The 22,543-nt window shown below is 44.0% G+C and overlaps 1 protein-coding gene across 2 annotated transcripts; it reads right to left on the bottom strand.

The window, feature by feature from the left end:
• Positions 1-2,953: 2,953 nt before the first annotated feature.
• fam83c (family with sequence similarity 83 member C) lies at positions 2,954-21,130 on the bottom strand. Of its 2 annotated transcripts, none has more exons than XM_030421270.1 (5): positions 20,202-21,130; positions 15,438-15,605; positions 13,649-13,773; positions 6,911-7,147; positions 2,954-6,029 (listed from the first exon to the last, which is right to left on the bottom strand). In XM_030421270.1, the coding sequence occupies exons 1-5, from the start codon at positions 20,709-20,711 to the stop codon at positions 5,231-5,233; spliced, it is 1,839 nt and encodes a 612-aa protein (XP_030277130.1). In that variant the 5' UTR covers positions 20,712-21,130; the 3' UTR covers positions 2,954-5,230. The 2 variants fall into 2 exon arrangements, with proteins under 2 accessions (XP_030277130.1, XP_030277129.1); XM_030421269.1 differs by having other exon boundaries at positions 2,954-6,032.
• Positions 21,131-22,543: the final 1,413 nt, after the last annotated feature.

Consider the following 22,543-nt stretch of genomic DNA (forward strand, 5'->3'; position numbering starts at 1 on the left):
CGATATCGCAGGATCAGATGTTCTTGTTAAGAAGTTCTCCTCACTTGAGTCGAGGGTCTGAGGAGGACAGAGGATGTCGTTCACTGTGCAGTTTGTAAAGGCAGTTTTGTGCAGTTTAAATAAAGTTGATTTGATTTGATTTGATGTGTTTCTCATGGAGGTTCAGTGTGTTTCTGTCGTGGCCGCTGCTCACTGGTTTTGACGCGTTGCCTCGGTTACGGGATGCCCTGTTGTTTTCACTGGGTTGTCATGGTAACGGGTTTTACAGGTTGTCTCCTGGTCGTCGGCCAGGATTTTCTGTCTTTCACTGCCGAGTGCTGCGCTCACACCTCACAGCTCAGAAACTGGGCGTGACAGTCGGCTGGTTTTTCAGCTCCTAAAATAGATTCTGTAGGTCCAACAGCTGATCTTCTGACACCACCCATGCTGCCATATGTTGCTGCTTTAATCAATATTTCAGTCATAACAATGTTAAGTGATGCAATCATGTAAAAAAAAGACCTTCGAGTTTCAGCTCATTGTGAATCTATTGAGTCACGAGCTCGCTGCAACAATGTGAGTCTGCTGTGACGGAGCAGATTCAGCCTTTGACTGATGGTGTAAGAGTGTTATTGATACGCCTGAGTTGACACACAAAGCATTAAAATGTCCGTTCTGTGTGTCTGTAGGTGGTTTGTAGGGCAGACGAGGTAACACAAGCTTCCCTGCTCATGTTTCAGTCTTCAGACCACTGCTGCTGTCGTCTGAACAGTTAGAGAGAAACTGCAGTCAGTCAGCACAGCGTTTCTCTTCAGACTGAGAATATATGATTACAATAGCATCAAAATCTCTCTGTTTAAAACAGTAAGAAGTCTCGACACAACATGAAACTTTGCTGGTAGTATCACCAGGGTCTCTACACATGAACACGAGCATTGAGAACATTGTTTGTGTACACAGAGTTTACTAAAAAGAAGCTTTTTGAACAACTCACGTTAGCAGTAGCTTGTTCCGCTCGCCGCCGTCCTGCCAGTGGAGAAGTGTCGATCTCAGAATGTGACGTAACCTGGAGGACAGTTGCCATGAAAAATGTCTGAAACATACTGTGAGATCCACTAAAGCATATATATATTACATTTGCTAAAACATGTGTTTTCTGTCATTACGAGTCGTGTTTAACTCTCCTGAGTGTTCACAGACGAGCTGATGTTTAAAATCATCTTCACGTTATGTTCATTCTTGTCCGCCGACTTCCGACATACTGTGACAGCGACTCCTGTAGATTAAAGCCGCCAAAATAAAATTTGATTAGCAAGAACATTTGTTCCATCAGCTGCCAAAATAAAAGAGAATGACAGCTTTGGAGACCTGGAACATTAATGTAATGTGGACTCTGGTGACAGGAGTGTGATGTATGGATGTGTGTCGACACACAGAAGCTGGCGACCCGTTTAAAAGCTTCCATTGTCTCTGTGTTTCCTTCTGGATCTGTGAGGATGAATAAAGCGACTCCAGTTTTGGGACTTTTGCAGGACAGTTTTCTTGGACGCTGCATTGTTCAGGTTTTATTCTGTCACATTGTTTGTGCTGTGGCCTTTGACCCAGCAGCCTCTGGGCTGGACTTCCTGACAGGAAAACACACCGTACGGCTGCTCGGTGGGGAGAGTTGATCCTCGAGGCTGAAGTGCCGACACACAGGTCCAAACCCGTCCAGCAAACATCCTCACAACACTGACCCGCTAGAAACAACAACACGGTTCTGCTGTCACACGTTCATATCAGATAAGACGAGTCATTCTGTCAGCTGGGAGGTTTAATGAACTTTTAATTTAAGCTTTAAGTAAGTTTTTAGTTTAATTAGAACATTAAACATGGTTTCCATCTTTTTAATTCTAGAAAAGTCTGGAGATCTTTAAAAGCCATTTTTATTTCAGCTGCTCTTACAAACACCAAACGTCACAGTTTTATTACTGTCTATAATCTGAAGGTTTTACAGAAAGGTTCATATATATTTAATAATGTTTTTAGTGGTTGTTGATGTATTTTCTTATTTACGGAGTGATAAAAATAAATATCTTATAATATAATTTCCTCTGGACTCCAATACGTCAACACAATGAAACTAGATTTTTAAATCTTTTAAATAAATCAATGAAAATCAATGTGCATTTTTAATTATGAATGGCCTCATTTTTATACTTAAAATATCAGACAACTTGTGACACAGAAACAAATAGTCTTAGTGTCATTGATCAACTGGTGAAGTTTCATAGTTATGTCTAATAGTTACATCTCTAAAGTCTAAAGTCTCCCGTTAAGATACATATTAACCTCGGTACTGATTCAGGCGGGCAGAAGATGGAACGTTCAGATTTCTTCCTCATTATTGTGCAAATTTAAAAAATCCCACAACACACGTGGCATGTTAAAGCTCAAAGGTCAAGACTCGAGATCTGAAAGTGACAAAAATATGTTTCATCCTCAAAAACATGAAGAATCTGCGTCCACACGGCGGCTGAATGCTAACATCGGCATGCTAACACGCTAAAATGCTAACAATGACAGGTGTTCTCATGCTCAGTAGTTGTTATGTTTACCATGTTCACCATCTTATTTAAACATGTTAGCTAACATTTGCTAATTAGCACGTGAACAAAGACATGATGACATCAGTTCTGCAGAATATTGGACACATGAGATACTGAAGTGATGATGGTGCTGGACGGGAAGATCTACCGTCTCAGAACTCATGACGCTACATCTTCCTGGTGGCGCTGGAGGAAAGTCCGAAGATCACCAGCGTCAGTAGTTCTATAATAAGCAGGAATCATCTGGTTTTAACACCCAGGTCTGATTTCTCCTGCATCTTTAAATACACGCATTAATTAAGAGTTCAGGAATCAAAACATTCACGTTAATAAAGATTAATTTCTCACCGTCTACAACAGAAGAACATCGACACTTCAAACAAATCTTGACTTCAACTTTCTCTTTTATTAAAATCCTAAATTGTTCATCTTACAAATTAAGATCAACTTAAACAAAAAGTTCACATTCTCCAGTAAATGACACGATGTAAAAATAAAATAACAACTCAGTTACAGAAGAGTTTCTTCAACAATAACCCAAAGTCCTGAACCGTCAGTTCCTGTTTTATTTACAACATATGAAACAAGATGCAGTCGGACAGACGAGGATGAACCGGCTGACTGCGGCGCCGACGACGACAACAACAACACAAAGTGAAATGAGCAGTAAACAACAACTCACACAGAGTAAAAACACAAAGAACAGATCGCTGTCGATCATTATTGCTCAGGTGACGACAGCAACAACCAGTTCCCACGTCAGCACTGATTATTTAGCCCTGTAGTGCCGCGGTGGAAATCTACGCCAGCGTCACGCGGGGCTGCGAACTAATCGCCTTGTGTGTCACACGACATCAACACAAACGTGGAAGATGCAGTCATGAAAACTTCACAGGTGAGAGTGCTGAGTTCAGGTGGACCTTCAGAACCCCTGCTGCACTCACCGGGCCCACATTAGATCAGGAGACATCAGGCGTGTCGACTTTCACTTTCTCTCTCGTATCTAACGTGTTTTAATAAGCAGTCTACATGCAGACGTTTGAGTAAAGAGCTGTTTAACGTATAAAATGTTCAGTGTGAGGAAACGATCCTCTGTAAGAAAGAAACGACAGCCGGCCTCCTCTCGCAGCCGTCAGTCTTTGTACAAACAATATTTTCCACCTGATCGCCTCAAAATGCCCCGAGGCCTTTTTCAGTTTTCTATATTTACACCTCATTTCCCAGAATTGTAACATGACACAGCACCAGGAAATACAGTCGCAGCGCTTCTGCTTTTATTTACAACAGACTTTGTTCCCTGCAGCGACAGCGGCTTCAAACAGGCGTGTGTACCTCAATAAACACTCATCTGAAGTCACCGGAGATATTAATTATTACAATGTGATTGTAAACCTTAAGGCAGGATGATCAAGGCACAAGTTATGTACACTATGATACAGGAGTGTTACAGGAATGATCTGAACGAGAGAAAGAAAGAAAGAAAAGGGTGACGAGGTTTTCTTTACATTCCGGCAGCTTTAAATCTGTTTAACTATAAAGACAGAAACATTTATTTAGCTTTTTTTGTACGAAACAACATAAGACAGTAAAAATCTGAGATCCAAAGCCGAGTTTGACGTCAAAGTCTGACTGAAGTTTGTTATATGTTTCTAAACTATCATCACTATCGTATAACTACTCAAAAATGTTTTGGATCCAGCAGCTTTTTCAAGGCTCATGGAAAAGTTTTTAAGATATATAAAACTTAATAATGCGAAGCGTAAAAGTCCTGTTTTATAAATGTGTGTCCTCGCTGAAGGGCGTCACTGAGACAAACCACACAAACATTTACCACAGGAGAAGCCCTCCGCTCATGTAAATATGTGCAAAACCAGTAATTCAATCCCTTGAAAATTTAAAATTTAGGCAGATTTGCTGCACCATGATTATAATCAATAGTTCCTCACATCAAAAGATTAAAAATATCATCTGGGACTCGTTCAGTAAGCTCTGGCACACGGATCGTCTCCTCAGACGACATGTAGAGTTGAACTGTCTGTTTAATATCTTTTATACAACATGTGTTGTTGTAAACTACGACCCGACAAAGAGTCACAACACTCCTGCACTCATGAAACCTCCTCACATTATGAAAGTGTAAAGCCCGGCCGGTCTTGGCCCGGACAGAAAGATGGATCATCACAGGTTAATCGGTATCGGCATAAATGTTTTTCCGACACGGGGAGATTTCTAATTATGAAATTCCTGTTAAAGTTTACAGTCAGTGCTCTGTCGTCATATTCATTGTTCAACTGTAAAATATCCTGCAGACGTGTCTCGAGTGTTTTACAAACCACATTTGAAGGATCATTGTAAAAAAAAAGAAGTATCTATTTATAGTTTCTGTGTGAATAAAAATATCAGCTGATATCAAAACCAGAATTTAGTTTACTTCCATCCGCTTCAGCCCCAAAGCTCCCGCGTCGGTCGGCTCTATAAAAGAGGCAATACGGTTTCAAGACTCACAGAGACGAACGCTGTGACTGTGTCGAAGGAGCCAACATGGCTGCAATGGCTTCATTTCCAGCAGGCATCACTGAACTGTGGAAGAAGACGAAGGACTGACGACTTTATAAAAACCTCCACGGAAGAACAGAGAGTCTGGAAGTCCGACAAGTCCGAGTTTAATTTGAGGACTTGAGCTCGAAGCGGCTGTACACCTGCTTGGATTTCATCTTGTTGTACTGGTTCACCAGGTCCAGCTTGCTGTGACCCAGAGTCATTCGTTTCTGGTCCTGCCGGCTCATCACCGCGGTGGGCGACAGCGGCGGCGGCGGGCTCTGCTGGCTCTCCGGCTCAGCTTGAGAGAGGTCCGGTCCTCCCCAGGACGGGATGCCGTGCGGTGACGGAGACCTCCGGAAGTTGTAGCTCTCTTTTTCTTTGCCGAAGAGGTCTGAGAACTTGTTGAGGAACAGGTTCGGGGTAGTCCTCTGCTTGGGGGTGATCTTGCTGTCGCTGACGGGGGAGGGGCTCTGGGTCTTGGGGTTGAGGTTCATGTTGGGGGGTCCGGGGACGAACCCGCTGCTGGAGAACAGGCTCGATTTGTGGTCGTACAAACCCAGAGCCTGGAACTTGGAGGAAGTGCCGCCGATATTCGACCGCTTGACGTCCGTCTGGTTGGGCTTGTTCCACTCGATGCCCATCTGCTGACCGTAGGCCGGCGGCGGTCGGTCCATAGCCGGGCTGTGATTGGTTACTCCGTTGGCGGTGACCCGTGGTACCGGTGTGATGTGACCCTGAGGCGTCTGGGTCGGTCCTCCTCTCCTCTCCGGGCTCAGGTGAGAGTTGTTGTTGGGCTCCTTCTTGTCGTGACCTTGGGTGACCTTGTACACCGGGTTCGTGGTCATCCCAGGCGCCGCCTTCACGCTCGACACGCTGTTACTGGATTGGCTGCTGGAGTTTTCAGACACCCGGTCCCGCTGCCTGCTGGAGGAAGAGTTCAGGTCAGATTATCTGTTTTCTTTACTTTCTTCTAATCTGATGATTCAAACTAAAAAACTTCTTTCTGTCTGTTTTCTCTACATTTTATGTAACTTCTGCGAAATTGGTTGTTTTTAATTTGTAATTAATCTGTATAATAAACTTTATCATTGTTTTATTTATTATTATTATCATTAGTTGTAGACCAGCCTGTCTGTCAGTGCTTCAACTGTTCAAGGAATATTTTGTTATTCAGAAGAAATCAGGAAATAAAAAAGCTTTACTGAAGTTATTTGTTTACATTTATTCGACTGGATATCAAAAATTATCATACAAATTAAAGTTAATGTCACACTTTTTGTCCAGTTTAGATAAACTGGACATTAATATCATCGTTAGACAGCTTCTGCTGCAAAACTCTTTAATGTTACTGTCATATTAAAAATAATCCTTATTTGTTCTCATTCTGAAATATCGATATTGTTACCGGCCTTTAAAAATCTGTCTGGTTTACTCAAAACTCACATCAGTCACTGACGACTGCACGAGACACATAATTAATCTGAGATGTTTAAAGAAGCAAAAATCAATAAGTCGATAAATCAGCTGTTCAATGAATCAGCTTCTCAGATTTTAAGATTTGCTGTTTCTTGTTTTGTGTCGCCGTAAAATGAACATCAGAGTTCAGCGCTCAGAAACTGTGTTGGACAATTTTTACCGTCTGACATTTTATGGTGCAGAAATAAAAACTAATCTGCTGACAGAAACATGAACCGACTCCTCAGAGCGACTCTGCGTCCTGGAGTCAGCAGGAAACACCGTCGACCCTCGAACCAGAAAACAAACACAAGAACCATCTCAACAAGGCGACTCGAGCTCGGTACCTGTCAGACAGCAGGTCCAGACCCATGACCGGGCCGAGCCCCATGCCCATGCCGGGGGCCATCATGGCCTGGTACGAGGGGTAGTAGGGCATCCCCTCCTCCTCCGCGTTGAAGAAGCAGTCGATGATCTGCGAGTCGGCGTACAGACAGCGGAACTCGCGGTCGAAGCTGTCGGCGATGCGACCTGAGAAATGCATCACCATGTTGCTGTGCACCTGAGCCGACAGCCAGGTGAAACTGGAGAGGAGACACAGAGTGAGAGAGTCTGAGGCTCTGACGGAAATAAACAACAGCAAACATTATTGTTTCAAAAGAAAAAGAAGAAATAATTAAATCCATGTCATGAACTGGGAAGATGTCTGAATTCTGTGTAATATCATTAATTATCAAACGCATGTGTTTCAAAAAGTGTTAATGATGTTGCTGAACAAGCAGGCGAACAGGAAGTGACATCACCCTCCTGCGTTACTCTGCACACAACAACATTCATCATGTTTTCCTTCAGCGCGCGGAGGAAATCCCTCCTGACGTCACTCAGTGCATCAAAGTGGAAATCATGAAACACACAATGTGAGCGAGAGCATCAACTCTCATTATGCAGATTACTTCCGTCCACCTCCGGCTGATTAAACTGCAGATCGGCCTCAACAATTTCCTGAACGCTGATGATTCACCGCGATGATTCATCAGCGTGAACACTGAAGACGCTCGGCTGCAGCAGCAGCACCGAGGCTCTCAGACTACGAGCTGTACGATCACACAAACGTCTGAGCGGCAGTGAAGGCAGCGTTTTACCCAGCAGGCCTGAGACATGTGAGGTTACAGTGACCAATAAAAGAATAAAGATGAGGGAATCATTAAGAGACGGCATTTTATAACAGTGAGATAACAGAAGTTATTACATCTTATCCAAGGTAAACCGTTGATATGTGTTATATGATATACTGTAAAGGTAAGTTGTGCTTCATGTATTTAAGTACAGTTGCTTGCTGAGGATGATGTCATCCAACGGTGGAGTCTGATTTGGTTGTTTTTCTTCCAGAACTTTTTTTAAAAAGGTGCAGCAACGAACATTTTGATACACGAAGAACAAGGTTTTTATTAAAAAACAGCCACACAAACGCCTCCAAACTTCTTTTGTGCACGCTCACGTTTAACGTTATTTGTGACTGAGGGAAACAGAAACGATCCGGTTGTCTTTGCTACAGCAGCACCGACAGTACTGACACTGGGAAACTCTCAGAGATAAAAAGTTATCTGGTGTCACTTTAAAGAAGCTCCCATCAACTTTTGTTCTGTTGGTTCTGACGCCCCGAGTGGACTGAAGCACTCTGAGCACCTCCTCCTCCTCCTGTGGTTCAGATCTGGTTCTGGTTGCTACGTATCGATGAGGTAACGGATCTATTTGTGTCTATGTCGGATTATTACAGAGCAGCTTCTCTCCTCAGGCGCCTGAATTCATCCTCAGCACGTAAAACATTGTTCTGAGTTTATGAACCGACTCAGTGACGGGCTTTAAGAACAACTATAGAACCAGACATTAGACATATAGACATTCCTCTGTCAGATGGTCTGGTTGCTTCTGTAGTTCAAACAGAAGCATCACTTTTAAACGTTCCTTGCTGAACATTTAAAGTGTACCAACTAGTTTTATAATGTTATCAGTTGATGAGAGAGTGAATGATTGAAAGAGGCCTTTAATGCAAATACCATCAGAGCTGCGTAACTAAAACAGACTGAACATTTTGAAGTGCTCACATGATTCACCTGCAGAAGCCCTCAAGTCATTCAGCAGAATCAGAAGAAGTCACTAACTTGATAACTGTGGTTCTTTGGGAGGAGTTGTGCTTTGACAGATACGAGCTTCGTGCTGACGCACTAAATATTTGCGTTTTCCAGCTACACCTCTTCATGTCAGGCCCGTTTGCTCGAACTTGTCCAAGACGGTTTCTCAGTTAACACCCAATTTTAATTAGTATCCCACGAAAGGTTTCCTAAAAGCACACGCAGCACGAAAAACAAAATCTGGCGGTTATAAAATTGGTTCTGGAAGCAACTCATTTGGAGGCCAGCGAAGGCGTGCTGAGGCAGCCAGCGTGATGCTGCAGCAGCCAGAACCTGCAGGACCGCTCTCGGTGGTAAATCACTCAGCGCTCAGAGATGTTGGACGGCATTCAGCTGAAGATTAATTCTGGTCAGGAGGAACTGATCGGAGCACGCCTTCATGCATCAATCATAAAGTTTGTCTTTGTCGTGAAGAGGAGACAGTCGTCTTACCGCAGAGCTCGTTTAAAATCACCCTCCGTTCATAAATCCATGATCGAGATATGAAATGAATCTGTGACTGTAACACTGAGAAATATATCTGGTTAACAAATCTGTGGATTGTAAATCAACAAGCTCTTTTTTTAGAAAATATAAATAAAAACATTATAAACGTTTGTAAAACACTGATTGAAAGCCGATAAAATGATATTTTAAAATATTTACTTATATTCAGTATTTGTCGACAATCTTAACTATGAAGACTCGTTCTGTATCATCACAGCTGTGTTTAACAGTGTTTTATATACATTGTGTGTTATCTTTAAGATCATTCCTATCCAGATTGTAGAAACCAGCTACAGAAATCTACTTCTCTAGTTCAACAAGCTCTCTTAGCTTTTTTTATCCAATAAATATAAAAATAAACTCTTTTAAATGACACAATCATGTAAACACAAGTGAAGTGGCCGTCGTGAACGGGCCTCGGTTTGAAAATGCTACCTGACGCGACAGTTACGCCTAACTGCCGTGTGCTTTGTGCTAACGTTGGCCACTGAGCGTGTTGCTCTCTGTACTTTGGCTCGGAGGCTGTGTGCTTTGTGCTAACGTTAGCCACTGAGCGTGTTGCTCTCTGTACTTTTGCTCGGAGGCCGTGTGCTTTGTGCTAACTCGGTTAGCCACTGAGCGTGTCGCTCTCTGTACTTTGGCTCGGAGGCTGTGTGCTTTGTGCTAACTCGGTTAGCCACTGAGCGTGTTGCTCTCTGTACTTTGGCTCGGAGGCCGTGTGCTTTGTGCTAACTCGGTTAGCCGCTGAACATCGGCTGTGTACTGTGAACGCAGCAGATTGTTGTCGAGATGTTAAGAGATTTTCTACAAAGAAGAATAACTTACCAACTCTTCTTTAAATGTTTGTTTATCTCACAGTAACAGAGTTTAATCTGGTTTTTCATATCTTTTGATTTTTACTCGTCTTGAAGTAATTTCTTCTTTTGTTTTGAAAAGTGAAATATCAACATGTGATGTTATTCTATTGGACTTTTGTATTATTTCTTTTGTATCCATTTCTAGTTGCATCATTGCTGTTCTGTTAATTCTCGTTCAACCATTGAAAAGCATGTTAACAGCAACAGTAGTGTTGATAATAATAATAAAGTTTGCATAAGTATTAGTAGGAAGTTATTTCAGTCCTTCAACTAACTTGTAGCTTTACAAAACACTTCTTACACGTCAACATAGAGTTTATAAAAGACTAAAGAAGGACTAAAGTAAAGTACGGCCTCCTGTTGCACTTTCTTCTGGATTAACAGATAAAATCTGACATCATCGACTCGATATCAGTGAATCAGTGTTTATCATTCACTGTGCAGCAGTCGGCACTGCCCAGGTGTCACCGTGCACAGCAGCTTATTTGTGGGTTTTAGTATCAGAGTCAGGATGTTTTAGATAGCGTAGGAGGAGGGAGAGGTGCGCTCCGGTGATAAGACAACATTTGCCGCCCTGAGGCACTTTGGCAGCGATCCGGGCCGCGCCCTTCATTCCTCTGTCAGCTGTTTCAGTCTGATGACATTCGGCCTGCATACCTGACCCAACCCACCGCAGCGCACCTGAAACACACTCAGTCTCTGAGCAGAAACACTCTGCAGCCGCCGTGTCACACCTGAACCACTGACACATAGAGGAGGACGCGAGGTGAGACAGGAAATGAAATAAAACAAAGAGAGAATTAAGGTGCAGGTGGAGACACACCTGAGGCAGCTGGCTGGTTGTAAAAAGATGAAAGGATGTGTGAATAATTTTTAATTGAGTCATCATGAATACAAGCTGCTGGTTGGTTTAGTTCAGACGCCATCGCTCAAATCAGATCTACCTGCGGCTCTGCAGTCAAAGCTGGATTTATAGTCAGTCGTTCATTAGAAATGATGTAGGCAGGTAACACACCTGTGCCAGCTTCATGTCAGCCTCAACAGAGGAACAATAGAAGTGAGGAGTGAAGAGCTCCACAGCACATTTAGCCAACGTTGGTCGCATGCTAGCTGCGTCACATTTAACTTCACTGAACTGGCTTCACACCTCACAGGCTCATTCGTCTTCACACATTATCACCTCAGCCAGCGACAATATGTTATAATCAGTGTCCGTTTGTTTGTGGGTTTGTCGGCAGGATTACACAAAAACTGCTCGACGGATTGAAACCATGAAGAGTTTCACAAACACATCAGAGATGACGGAGGTCCTGCAGGAACACAGAGCTGTGTGGAAACCAGGTGAGACGACTGAGTTTATCTTCGGCTGCGAACGCTTTGAGGACAAACTGTGATCTGTGACGTCGGGCTACACAAATAAAACTGATCTGACTTGTTTACACTGATGTACTGAGTTACTATCAGCCGCCCGCATCTGATTTCTCAGAAACATGCGATCAGTTATCAGAAAAGAGCATCAGAGAAGTTTGATCTCGATGATTTCTCCGCTGCATGAAACCGGTTTAATCTGCTTTTCAACGCGAACACGTGTTCACGGACAAAGAAGTGAATGCTGGATGGAGAGAGATTACATTTCACGCTCCGATGCATCCGTGTGTGAAACAGCTTCATCCAAAGTTGGACACAAAGAAGCTCGATGTCACCGTCGTCTTTCAGAAACAGTCTGATTCAAGCTGTTTCTGCAGCTGTTTGAACATTTTACCATCTGCTGTAAAATCGTACAGTGACCTCGTTCCTCCGAGCTCCACCAGAGGTTCACACACGAGACGAGAGCGAACTTCAGAATGTCAAACAGTAAATGTGGTTTGTGCTTTACGACTATGATTAATAAATAAAATGAGTGCAACGAGGACATCAACACTCGCTCTGCTCCGCTCGGGACACCGAGTTGTTAAAATCAGACAGCAGCAGTTGTCTCGCAGCTTCACTGGTACATCACACACACACACACACACACACACACACACACACACACACACACACACAGACACACACAAACGAGGATTTTAAAGTATTAATTATAAAAACAGGACGCGTTTATTTGTCCGTCATCGTCACTGAAGACGAAGACGACAACTGTAGAGAATTGGAACTGTTACTCAAGAAGCTTCTATAATTTTGTCCTTTCTTTCTTTTAATATACTATAATTAGTATAAAATTATTACATGATTTAACTCACTGAGGAGACGAAGAAACAAGTCAGAGCTAATGGAGCTCAGATCTCACTGATGCTGATGATCTTAGTGGCTGCAGCTCTGATTATAAACACGACGCCTCTTAAAATGAAGATGGTGACAAACTGAACAGCACGGCGCTAAAATAAAAACACATCCTGACTGAATGTCAACAGAGAGACGATACAATCGCATCAAAACATCTTCAGTGTTTCTATGATACTTTATTCTAAGATTAAAGACATTTAACTGGTGAACGACGATCTACATTAAAAGTTAACTTGTGTTTTGTTTCCGTGACGTTATCAGTAAATATACAACATCTTTATAACACAATCTGTCTCCTGCATGTCCCAGAACTGTTTAGAAGTTGGCACATTGCAGCTGGTTGGTTCTGTTGGTCAGGATAACGTTGCAGTAATTTAAATCTGGGAGCAGCCCGGAACGAAACACACCGACTGACTTCAGCTGTAAGAAGACGAGTAGGTGGACTCAGACTCAGACCGAGACGTTCAGAACACGGAGGGAAAACACGTCTGAGCACGGAGTGAATGTTTCACCGCAGCTCACGATCGGCAGCCTGACATTTACTTTGCATCCCTCCTGATAAGCACGAAAGCTGCAGGAGGAAACCGGCTGAGCTCAGAGGCAAATGTGTGTGTGTGTGTGTGTGTGTGTGTGTGTGTGTGTGTGTGTGTGTGTGTGTGTGTGTGGATAAGCTGTGAAACAAAGCCGGCGCTGTGCAGAGACGTGACTGAGCTGCGGTCGACGTGGAGCTGACGGCGGTATTTGAAACTGTTATGAGAATACCTGAGTAATACCTGTAATTACAGCTACACACACTCAACGAGTACGACTGATAGCTGAGAACAACGACGGCTGCAGAGGCTCGTCTCAGTGCACAGAGACGGGGAAGACTTTAATTAAATATATTTAATATCTCTTCCTGCAGCTTCTCCTGTCGTTCAGGTTTCTTTCACTCGTCACGTTGTGTCTCTGATTTCTGGTAAAAATAGATCTAGTGTTTCTCTACCTATCAAATACCTGCTGATTATTTTTCTGAGGATTCAATAAACTGTCAGAAAGTAGAGAAAAGTGCCTGAGGAGGTGCGTTCAATGACTCCAACCAGGAACAGGAACCTGAAGTATCTCAGCTCAACAACGGACAGTTTCAATTAATAAATAATTACAACTTTTATCCAGTCGTGATATAAAAAACAGAGTGAGCAACAAAGCGTGTGTGTGTGTGTGTGTGTGTGTGTGTGTGTGTGTGTGTGTGTGTGTGTGTGTGTGTGTGTGTATGTGTGTCACTGACCTGTACGAGCCGGCGATGACCTCTTCACAGTCGATGATCATAAACTTCTCCAGAACCTGACCGGTGAACTTCTTGCCGCTCTTGGTGCAGTACGTGTCCCCGCACACACTGCGAACACGCATGTTCTGCACACACACACACACACACACACACACACACACACACACACACATGACTGTTAGAAACACAGATACACAAGCGAAGACTCGTAGAAGAAACACAACATTTCAGTTATCAGAAATCAGAAAATCAGACCTGACAGTCTGATTCTCATCGACAGTATTTAAAATTTATAGCAAACAAGCAAAAATCCACCAAAACAAACAATAATGAGAAACTTCCTCCTGCTGCAACATGAACAGATTCACATAGAAACAACATTCAGCCGCTTCAGTAGCAGAATCAGTCAGTAGTTTGTTGCAACAGACGGATGAAAACGTTTCTATCTTCCACTCCAACAGAGTTTCTACAGTTTAAATATTCAGTAAATGTTCATGTGTGAAACCGACTGCTTCCTTTCAGTCGGCCTCTGGTTGAGTTTAATTCAGTGCGCTGTTAAAAGAGTTAAGAGCATTATATTTAATCTCTGCCACTGGAGGATTAATCAGAACAGAAGTAAAGAAGTTTGCAGAGGGTTGTGAGTTCTGGAGGAGAGTCGGTGCAGATCCAGAAGTTCTGGAGGAACAAACACCGGGAGTCTCATCAGATTCTGCTCTGAGCAGATCACTTTTTAACTTCTGGGATTAAAAAGAGGATTTATCTTCACTCCTGTTAACGTCTCATATTCAGTAATGTTGCCTGCTGGAGTGATTCACTCACAGGGAGAATATAAATGATTACGTTGCTGAAGGACTCGACACTTTTTACTGCCGTAGGAGGAAAAACAACACAAACTAAAGGTTGAAGTGAAACCTGCCACAGTAAATGAAGCACGTCCCACTTTTACAAACACTATGAAGTTCTGCTGAATGTTCTCCTCTTCTCTGACACTCCAGTGTGACTTCTAGAGGCTGAGTGTGGAGAAACATATGCTGCACAAACGCTCACACTGAGACGGAGCTGCAGCGACACATCCATCAAAACAGAATTCATCGCTAACGATCCAGAGAACCGATCGTCTGGTTCCAGCTCCTTCAATGTGAAGATCTGCTGCTGGACTTTGTCGTTTCTGACAGTTAATTCAGAGTCTTTGGGGGTTTTTGGAACGTCGGTCTGACAGAAGAAGACATGAAGTCGTCACTTTGGGCTTCAGGAGGTTCTGATGAGCCCGTTTCACAAAAGTGTGACATCGACTGAAATCATGAGCACAAAGAGATTCTGGAGAAAGATGGTTGAATGTTTAATCTGACTCCCGGGCAGACACCGTTTTACATATTAGACTGTTAATGATCGTTAATGATAATAATCGTTAGCAGCTGCCCTTATTAAAGTTAACTAATGCTAACACCAGCACGCTAACATGCTAACAGTGACGATACGTGCTGATGTTCAGCAGGTACAATGTTAAAAATATCACAACCGAGACTGATGATGATGATGATGATGATGATGATGATGATGATGATGATGATGATGATGTCATAACATCATTGTGCAGGAATTTCCTCATAAAGTATTTAAAGTTAAAGGGTCACCACAGGCTTCAACACATCTTCCCTCGCTGGAATCTCTTATATTAATAATCTAACGGATCTTTACAGCGTGTGAACCCGAGCTCGTCTGTGTGAACGCTGTGTTCTGTTGGTTCTGGCCTCCCTGCATCAGAACTCTCTGTATCAGCTGTACTTACGCCCAGGTGTGAGTTCTGGATGTCCAGCGCCGAGCACATTTCTGTGAAGTAGTCGAGGTTTTTCTCGTCTAGCAGGATGTAGACGGGAACCCGCCGCTTGTTGGACGCCTCCATCAGATCGCACATCAGGTCGACGTCTGTGAACACGTCCATCACCAGCGCGATCACCTGCAGCAGAGGGAGACACCAGAGACGTGAGCTCGCAGCGCCGCATCAACATTTCATGAGAGTGGGCTTCTTCATGGCACAGCGCCGACACCGGCAGAGCTACACTGACATGGTACTGATAGACTGAATGTGAGGAAACAGGATCCAATCACTGAGAAAGTTCTGTGTGATGATATGTAGGGATGAAAGGTTTAGTAAATACATGCAGTAAGCACAAAATAATCTTTAAGTGATTCACTGTTTAAAGTGAAAGTTCAGCATCTACATTATCTCCTCGCCAGCTGAAGTTCTGTCCAAAAACATTTCTGGAGCTTTTTCATTATTTATATTATTTACGACCTTTTTGAAACTAAAATCTGAACTTTAGCTGCTAAACTGAAAGTGTGAATGCAGGTTTAAATAACGTCACAGAGACTGGGATTACACCGGACCAGCTGTACGGAGACATTTAATGATAGTTTCAGTTGGTTTTTTGGTAATTTTTCATAGCTATTAGTTAGTTAGTTAGTTAGTTAGTTAGTTAGTTCTCTTTTCAACATTTCAGTTTGTTTAGCAGAACGCTGCAACTCTGTTTTACTGTGAAGCTCCTGAAATGTTTTTTGACACTTCACCTGACTTTATATAATCAGGAGGAGGAGATGATGACATCATTTGTGGACGAACTGTTCCTTTAAGTCAATTTCTAATCAATACTGATCATTTTCAGGTTTCAGCCTCTCACATGAGGATTTTCTGCAGTTTTGGGCCGTGAGCTCTGGGGAACTGTGTTTTCATCTTTGTCTAGTCGACTGATTGATCATACTTAAAATAAATTGCTGATATAATCGTTTTGTATTTCATTCAATCATTCAGCCTTTTTATGAACGAAACCGTTCGACCAACAGAAAGTCTTCTGCAGAGAGAAGAACCTCTCCGGGCTCTGCTATCGTGAACAGAACAGGTTTAATTACGACTCTGCAAAATTTGTGCTGTTGAGGATTTATGACTCAATAACTCAAAAACACAAGACAACACAGCTCCTGAACACAACATGTCCTGATCAACCTGTTCTGAGGTTCCAGGGTAAAAAGTTTCAGCTCAGCTGCTCAGAAGTTCAGGACCAGAAACCTGTCAGGACTCCAGAGTCGTACTGCAGCACAACCGGGCCCTGCAGCACGACCGGGCCCTGCAGCACGACCGGGCCCTGCAGCACGGCCGGGCCCTGCAGCACGACCGGGCCCTGCAGCACGGCCGGGCCCTGCAGCACGACCGGGCCCTGCAGCACGACCGGGCCCTGCAGCACGACCGGGCCCTGCAGCACGACCGGGCCCTGCAGCACGGCCAGGCCCCGGGTCTGTTCACCGTTAGTGGTAACGTGAAAATGCACAACATGAGCAACTAAAAGAGGCCGGCACATATTTATTAAACACACTGCGAACAAATCAAGTCTTTACATGCACTTTAAAAATCAAAGTGCTTCATGCAGTTTGAGTTATGCAACATGAAGAATGTGTTCGCTGTGTGCAGACGCGTCGGAGAACACGTGTCATCAATAACACACCGAGACGGCCGACAGAGTCGAACCACATCTGAGAACTAAAAGAAGCAGCACACAGTGATCAGCTGCACATCAGCCGCTGTCAGCAGGAAGACTTCTTCTCTGAATTATTCCAAATTGATAAAATCATTTAAAAGATGATTAATTAGCCGTTAACACAGGAGATCAGGGGGAGCAACCTAAACCTGCTGTGAGAACATCTGCAGGATTCTTTAATGGACGTCAGGCAGCAGCTCACATCCAGATATTGTCCTGTTATCTGAGAACAGCGAGCGAAGGAGCCTGCAGGTCACGCCGCTGGAGCTGGTGGCCTCCCGGGAACTGACCCGAGAGGAAGTTCTCCAAGTCTGCGGATCTTGTTAGCAACTTCCAGCTGAGGGGGTGTTTTAGACGACGGGGAGCCGGAAGTCTGCAGCTCTCTGAATAACTCTGAGAGAACAACCTGAACCCGACGCAGGACTTGTTGAGACCTGAGACAAAGATTTAGAAATGATGTCCTGGTTTGTGTTTTTGGTGAAAAGGCACTATAAGTTACGGACCTCCTGTCTATGTCGGGGATACACGTCTGGTTAAATCCAGGATCTACGTTAACTGCATCAGACTTGAGCTGAGTTCAGATGTAAACAAACAGAACACCTGTTGAGTTTGGACTGAATATCCGTCCCGAGCTGCAGTTTAATCATCATCCCATCAGGCGACACGTCCAGACGCTTCATGTGCAGCTGATGACTTCTGTTCTCTGATCAGCCGAGTCCTGCTCAACCTGACAGCTGAGGAGTTTCTCTAGTAGTCTGAAACTCCAACCTGATTACAAACAGCCAGGACGTCACAACAAAACACATTTATAGTTCAGATGTTGTGCGAGGCGCTGTGATGTGACCTGCAGATTGGTGCACTGAACAAATGTGCAGCTCTGTTAGCAGCTATCACTGACTGATGCTCTGCATTCAGAGTGTCATCTGATCCCCGCTCTGCTGACTCGGCACAAACCTGTGAGAAACAGGTCAAAGTCACCGACATGTTGCCGGGAAAAAGCTCTCTGATCGTTGTGTTTCTGCCTTTTACAGAGGAGTTCCTGCAGGATCAGAACCGTTGAGATTTCATCTTCAGCAGCAGCAGCAGACTCGCTGTTCATGCATATGAAACAAGTCACACATAGAGAAGGAGGAAGTGTCTGTGGACGCGGCGGTGACTCATGAGCAGCGTGATGCTCGACTGTCTGCCAGGAAGCCGAATGTGTCTCTGACTGAGCTGCTGTCTGGTCAGATCAGCGATCAGGAACATTCAGTCTGAACTCAGAATTTAAAGTCACAACGGTTCTGAATTATAGAGCTGATAAACAGTCAGTAACTTCATATAGGTTAGAAATGAGTTGCTTTATTTTTACGTCACGTTCTCAGATGGATTTCTGAACGAGCCTGACGAATCACGACTGCAGAGAGATGCAGAACTACAACAGATGCAAAAATCACAACACATCTGCACAAAACGGCTACAAAGAGACACAAACTGCCACAGAGACGTAAAACCACAAAACGATGCAAATATCCACAGAAACACACAAAATGAGGTTTCACAAAGACGACAAAGAAATGCAAAATACACAGAAAGACAGAAAGATGCAAAATGACTACAGAGGTGCACAAAACGAGATGCAAACGAGCTCAGAGACACACAAAGTGACCACAACAACACAACAACAGAGAACAACTAGACAGAGCATGAAGACAATAAGACAACAACATGGAGACACAACTACCACAGAGACACACAACGTTCTCTCGTGTCTCCTCGGGATCTAAAGCCGCTGATTAGATGATGAAACGTTTCTAATCTGTGACCCGAGGTCGGCTGTTCAATGAGTGACAGAGTGAGCTGCCGACCTCGAGCTCAGATGGAGATAAGAGCTGATCAAACATGACAGCAGGCAGGAGACCGGGCCGGGCCGGGTCGGGTCGGGTCGGGTCGGGTCGGGTCGGGTCGGGCCTGCTGCATTTGTTTGTAAGCAAACCGGGTGGAAACCGCTGCAGGGAGGAATGAACGCAGTCAGGTGGAAGGTGAAAAACAAGAAAACTCCCAGCTGACAGCAGGAGACGTGATGATGTCATCAGGAACACGATGTTGTTCTGTTCTGATCCAGAACATCGACACTCTGCTGGATCTCTTTACTTACTTACTGTTATTTCACTTCTATAAAACTGTTTTACTGTTTATTACTTTACTGTTTTAACACTTTGGATGCAGTAAAGAGAAGGAACGAGGATCACAGCTGCTGCACTGACAGAACTCGGTTCAGGTGAATACTGGACCGTGATTGGCTCCAGAGAAGTTATGATGTCATAAAATCACGTAGATTTGTTAAACTAAGACCAAAAGAGAAGTCACAGAAACTTTCCTCCTTCAGCTGATGAACTCTGAACTCATTCTGCACACTGAAGAACAAACTTAATAAAGTTGTGATAATAATTAATTTATTAATATTGTGGAGCTTTAATCTCGTTCCTCTTCATCGATACTGTCACTGTGAGCGATACATAACGACTGAAGGCAGTTAAACTCATTAATCATCGATCAGGCCTTTTAGCTCAGCAGCTTCTGGACCAAAACAGCTCCGTGTGTGTTTGACCCACATCCTGTCATTGATTAACTGATTGATTAGTGTTTGTTTAACTGTACTGAACCAGACAGACGACATCAGCGTGCCAGAACTGAACTGGGTCTTTATTTCACGTGGATTAAAGAGAGAAGATCAACAAAGTGAGACGTGTTTTATCTCCTCCAACAGAATTTAAACTCATGTGAAGCTCTCAGAAACATCTATTCGTCTATCAGTGAATAAACAAACTGCTCTCAGAGGAAACGAAGGTCCCAGAACACTGTGTGAGGTTAGAGAGGTGGCAGGGTCCGCCACATGTAAACAGAGTGTTGTCCTTTAAGTTCAGTTTGTTTATTTAGTTGATGAAGATCTCATTAACATGAATTCTCCAGAACTACGGACTGCTCCTTTAAAGGACCCTGACGCGTCCTCAGGTGTCTCTCTGGACTTTGTGCCGTCTTACCTTCTTGGCCTTGTTGATCAGGGACCGGATCAGGTCCTTCACATTGTGAGACTTGTCCCTCTGGAAGTAGATCTGGGTCTCTGACGGTCCGTACCGCGCCGGGGCGTCCGGCCAGCCGAGCTCCAGCATCGGCGGCTCCTCGTCGGACATCATGGGGAAGTAAGTCCCGGAGGTGAGCTCGGACACGGCGTCCCCGTCCCCGAAGTCCCGGTCGTTGGGGCCGGTTCCGTTGCTCTCCGGGCTGCACGCCTTGGCCGCATGCTGGGTGATGTACCGGACCTCCAGCGGGGACAGAAAGTTGAGCTCCCGCTCCTCGCTCAGAACCCGGCGGTACTCCTTCTCTCCGTGCTCCAGCAGCGCGTCCGTGGCGAGCCGGGCCGCCTCGTTGTGGCTCAGCTCCAGCGTGGAGACCTGCCGCCACGGGTTCTTCACCTCCTCCAGCCGGGACGCCAGTTTGCCCAGCGGCTTCCTGCCGGACGAGGCCGGCCGCAGGCCCTCCGAGCTGATCATGGTGCCGGTTCGGTCAGCAGCCCCGGGATGAGTTTGTTAAAGTCTCGCTCCGAACGACCCGAACAAAATCCTGCGGTGAGAAATAACCCGAGAATCAGATCTGGGTCCAACTGAGATGGTTCCGAGGAAACATTCTGCTCAGAGGGATTAACGAGCCGCGCGGATCAGAGCCGATCAATAATCTGTAATCAGGTCAGTGTGACACAACAGGCAGGTGAACCCGCAGCGTCCCGCAGAGCCGCGCACAGTCCGGATCGATAATATTAATGATAATCTATTAATCCAGAGGTCCGGGACTGCTCTGCTCCTCCGAGGCGCTGACGCGGTGAAATGGTCCTCGCTTCTCTAATTCCGCTTCATGTCGGACTGGATCAGATCCCAGGAGCCCCGCACACACCGCGGGCCTGCGTGTGTGTGTGTGTGTGTGTGTGCGCGCGCTCACCTGTTGCTACCTGTTCTGTCATTGGTCTCCAACGTGACAGGCTCCTCCCCCTCCTCATCCTCCTCCTCCCTCTCCTGTCTCTCCGTTGTCCAGCCAACCAGTTCACAACATACGAGCTACTTCCTGTTGCAACATTTTCAAAATAAAGTTATTATGAACATTTCCAGACCTGTAAAACAATAAAAGGCACTGAGGATATTTGAGGCAGCGTCTCTTTCCTTCCTCTATAAAACATAAAATTATTACTTTGACTGTTTCAGAGTCTGATGTAAAACCTGAAGAGATCAACATCAAGACACAGAATTATTAAAATGAGTTTTATAAGTTTGTTGTGTTTGCAGTCGGCCCGTTCGTCCAAATATATAGAAAATCAAAAAAATTCAGAATATGTCACAAACTCCAAGTTTCATGGAGTATAAATATATTTCAGGTATTTGTCAAAGTGCAGTTTATAGTTTATCGTGCATCAGTAGAAACAGTTTTGTAACTTTTGATATTGAATGCAGGTAACTTCACCTGTTTTACTGTATCAGAGACTTCAGTGTTGTAAAAAAAAGAAAAAGGTTGTTAAAAATCAAACTCAAGTTAAAGTCAAGCTGTTTGATATAATAAAATATCACCAAAACTCACAGTTCTTGAGAAAAAAGTGTCAAATGATCTGTTATTAAATATATTTAAGTATCAAAAGTTCCAGTAAAATCATTTGTACACGTATAAACTGGATGTTATCGATCCATCGATTATCAGCTTGGCAAATAATCAGATCCAATATTCAGCATGTTTCTGATCAAATAAATGAATCTAAAGAATTTATACAACTTTGGCTTTAATGAAACGTGTAATCAGAAAAGTAACTAGTGATTAATGGAGTAAAAACGACAGTATTTGTTTCCAAAATGTAGATGAGGAGAATTAAAACAGCAGGAAACAGAAATGTTTCCTTGTTTGCTGATGTACCTGCTGTTTTGTGCTTTTATTTTGAAACCAGAACTTCCGGTCTCGCTCACACTGACTCTGGTTTTGTCTTTTTCTCCCTCTGAAAACATGAAAACATCATTTTGAATCTTCCACTGAGCTGAATGTTATTGATTGTATTGATCACAGTGTTGATCTGCTGATTAAATGAGTCGTGTTTAATTTTCCTCACACGACGTGTCACAGAACATATTAACAACAACAGAATTAAAGAATATATTGATGAGATTTAGACGTCAGTGAAAGTTCAGCAGCAGAAATGTTTTCCAGCCGTCTGCTCACATCATGTGTGAAATGGAAAACCTCCCTCTCCTCCTGCTCCTCGCTGTCCTCCCCCGAGACTCTCCGTCTCCCTGGTACCGTGTTACATGGAGGCTACAACCCCAATTCACCTGAGAGCTCTGTCTCTACCTGC

This window comes from Sparus aurata, chromosome 6 (assembly GCF_900880675.1).
Source record: "Sparus aurata chromosome 6, fSpaAur1.1, whole genome shotgun sequence".
Taxonomy (NCBI): domain Eukaryota; kingdom Metazoa; phylum Chordata; class Actinopteri; order Spariformes; family Sparidae; genus Sparus; species Sparus aurata.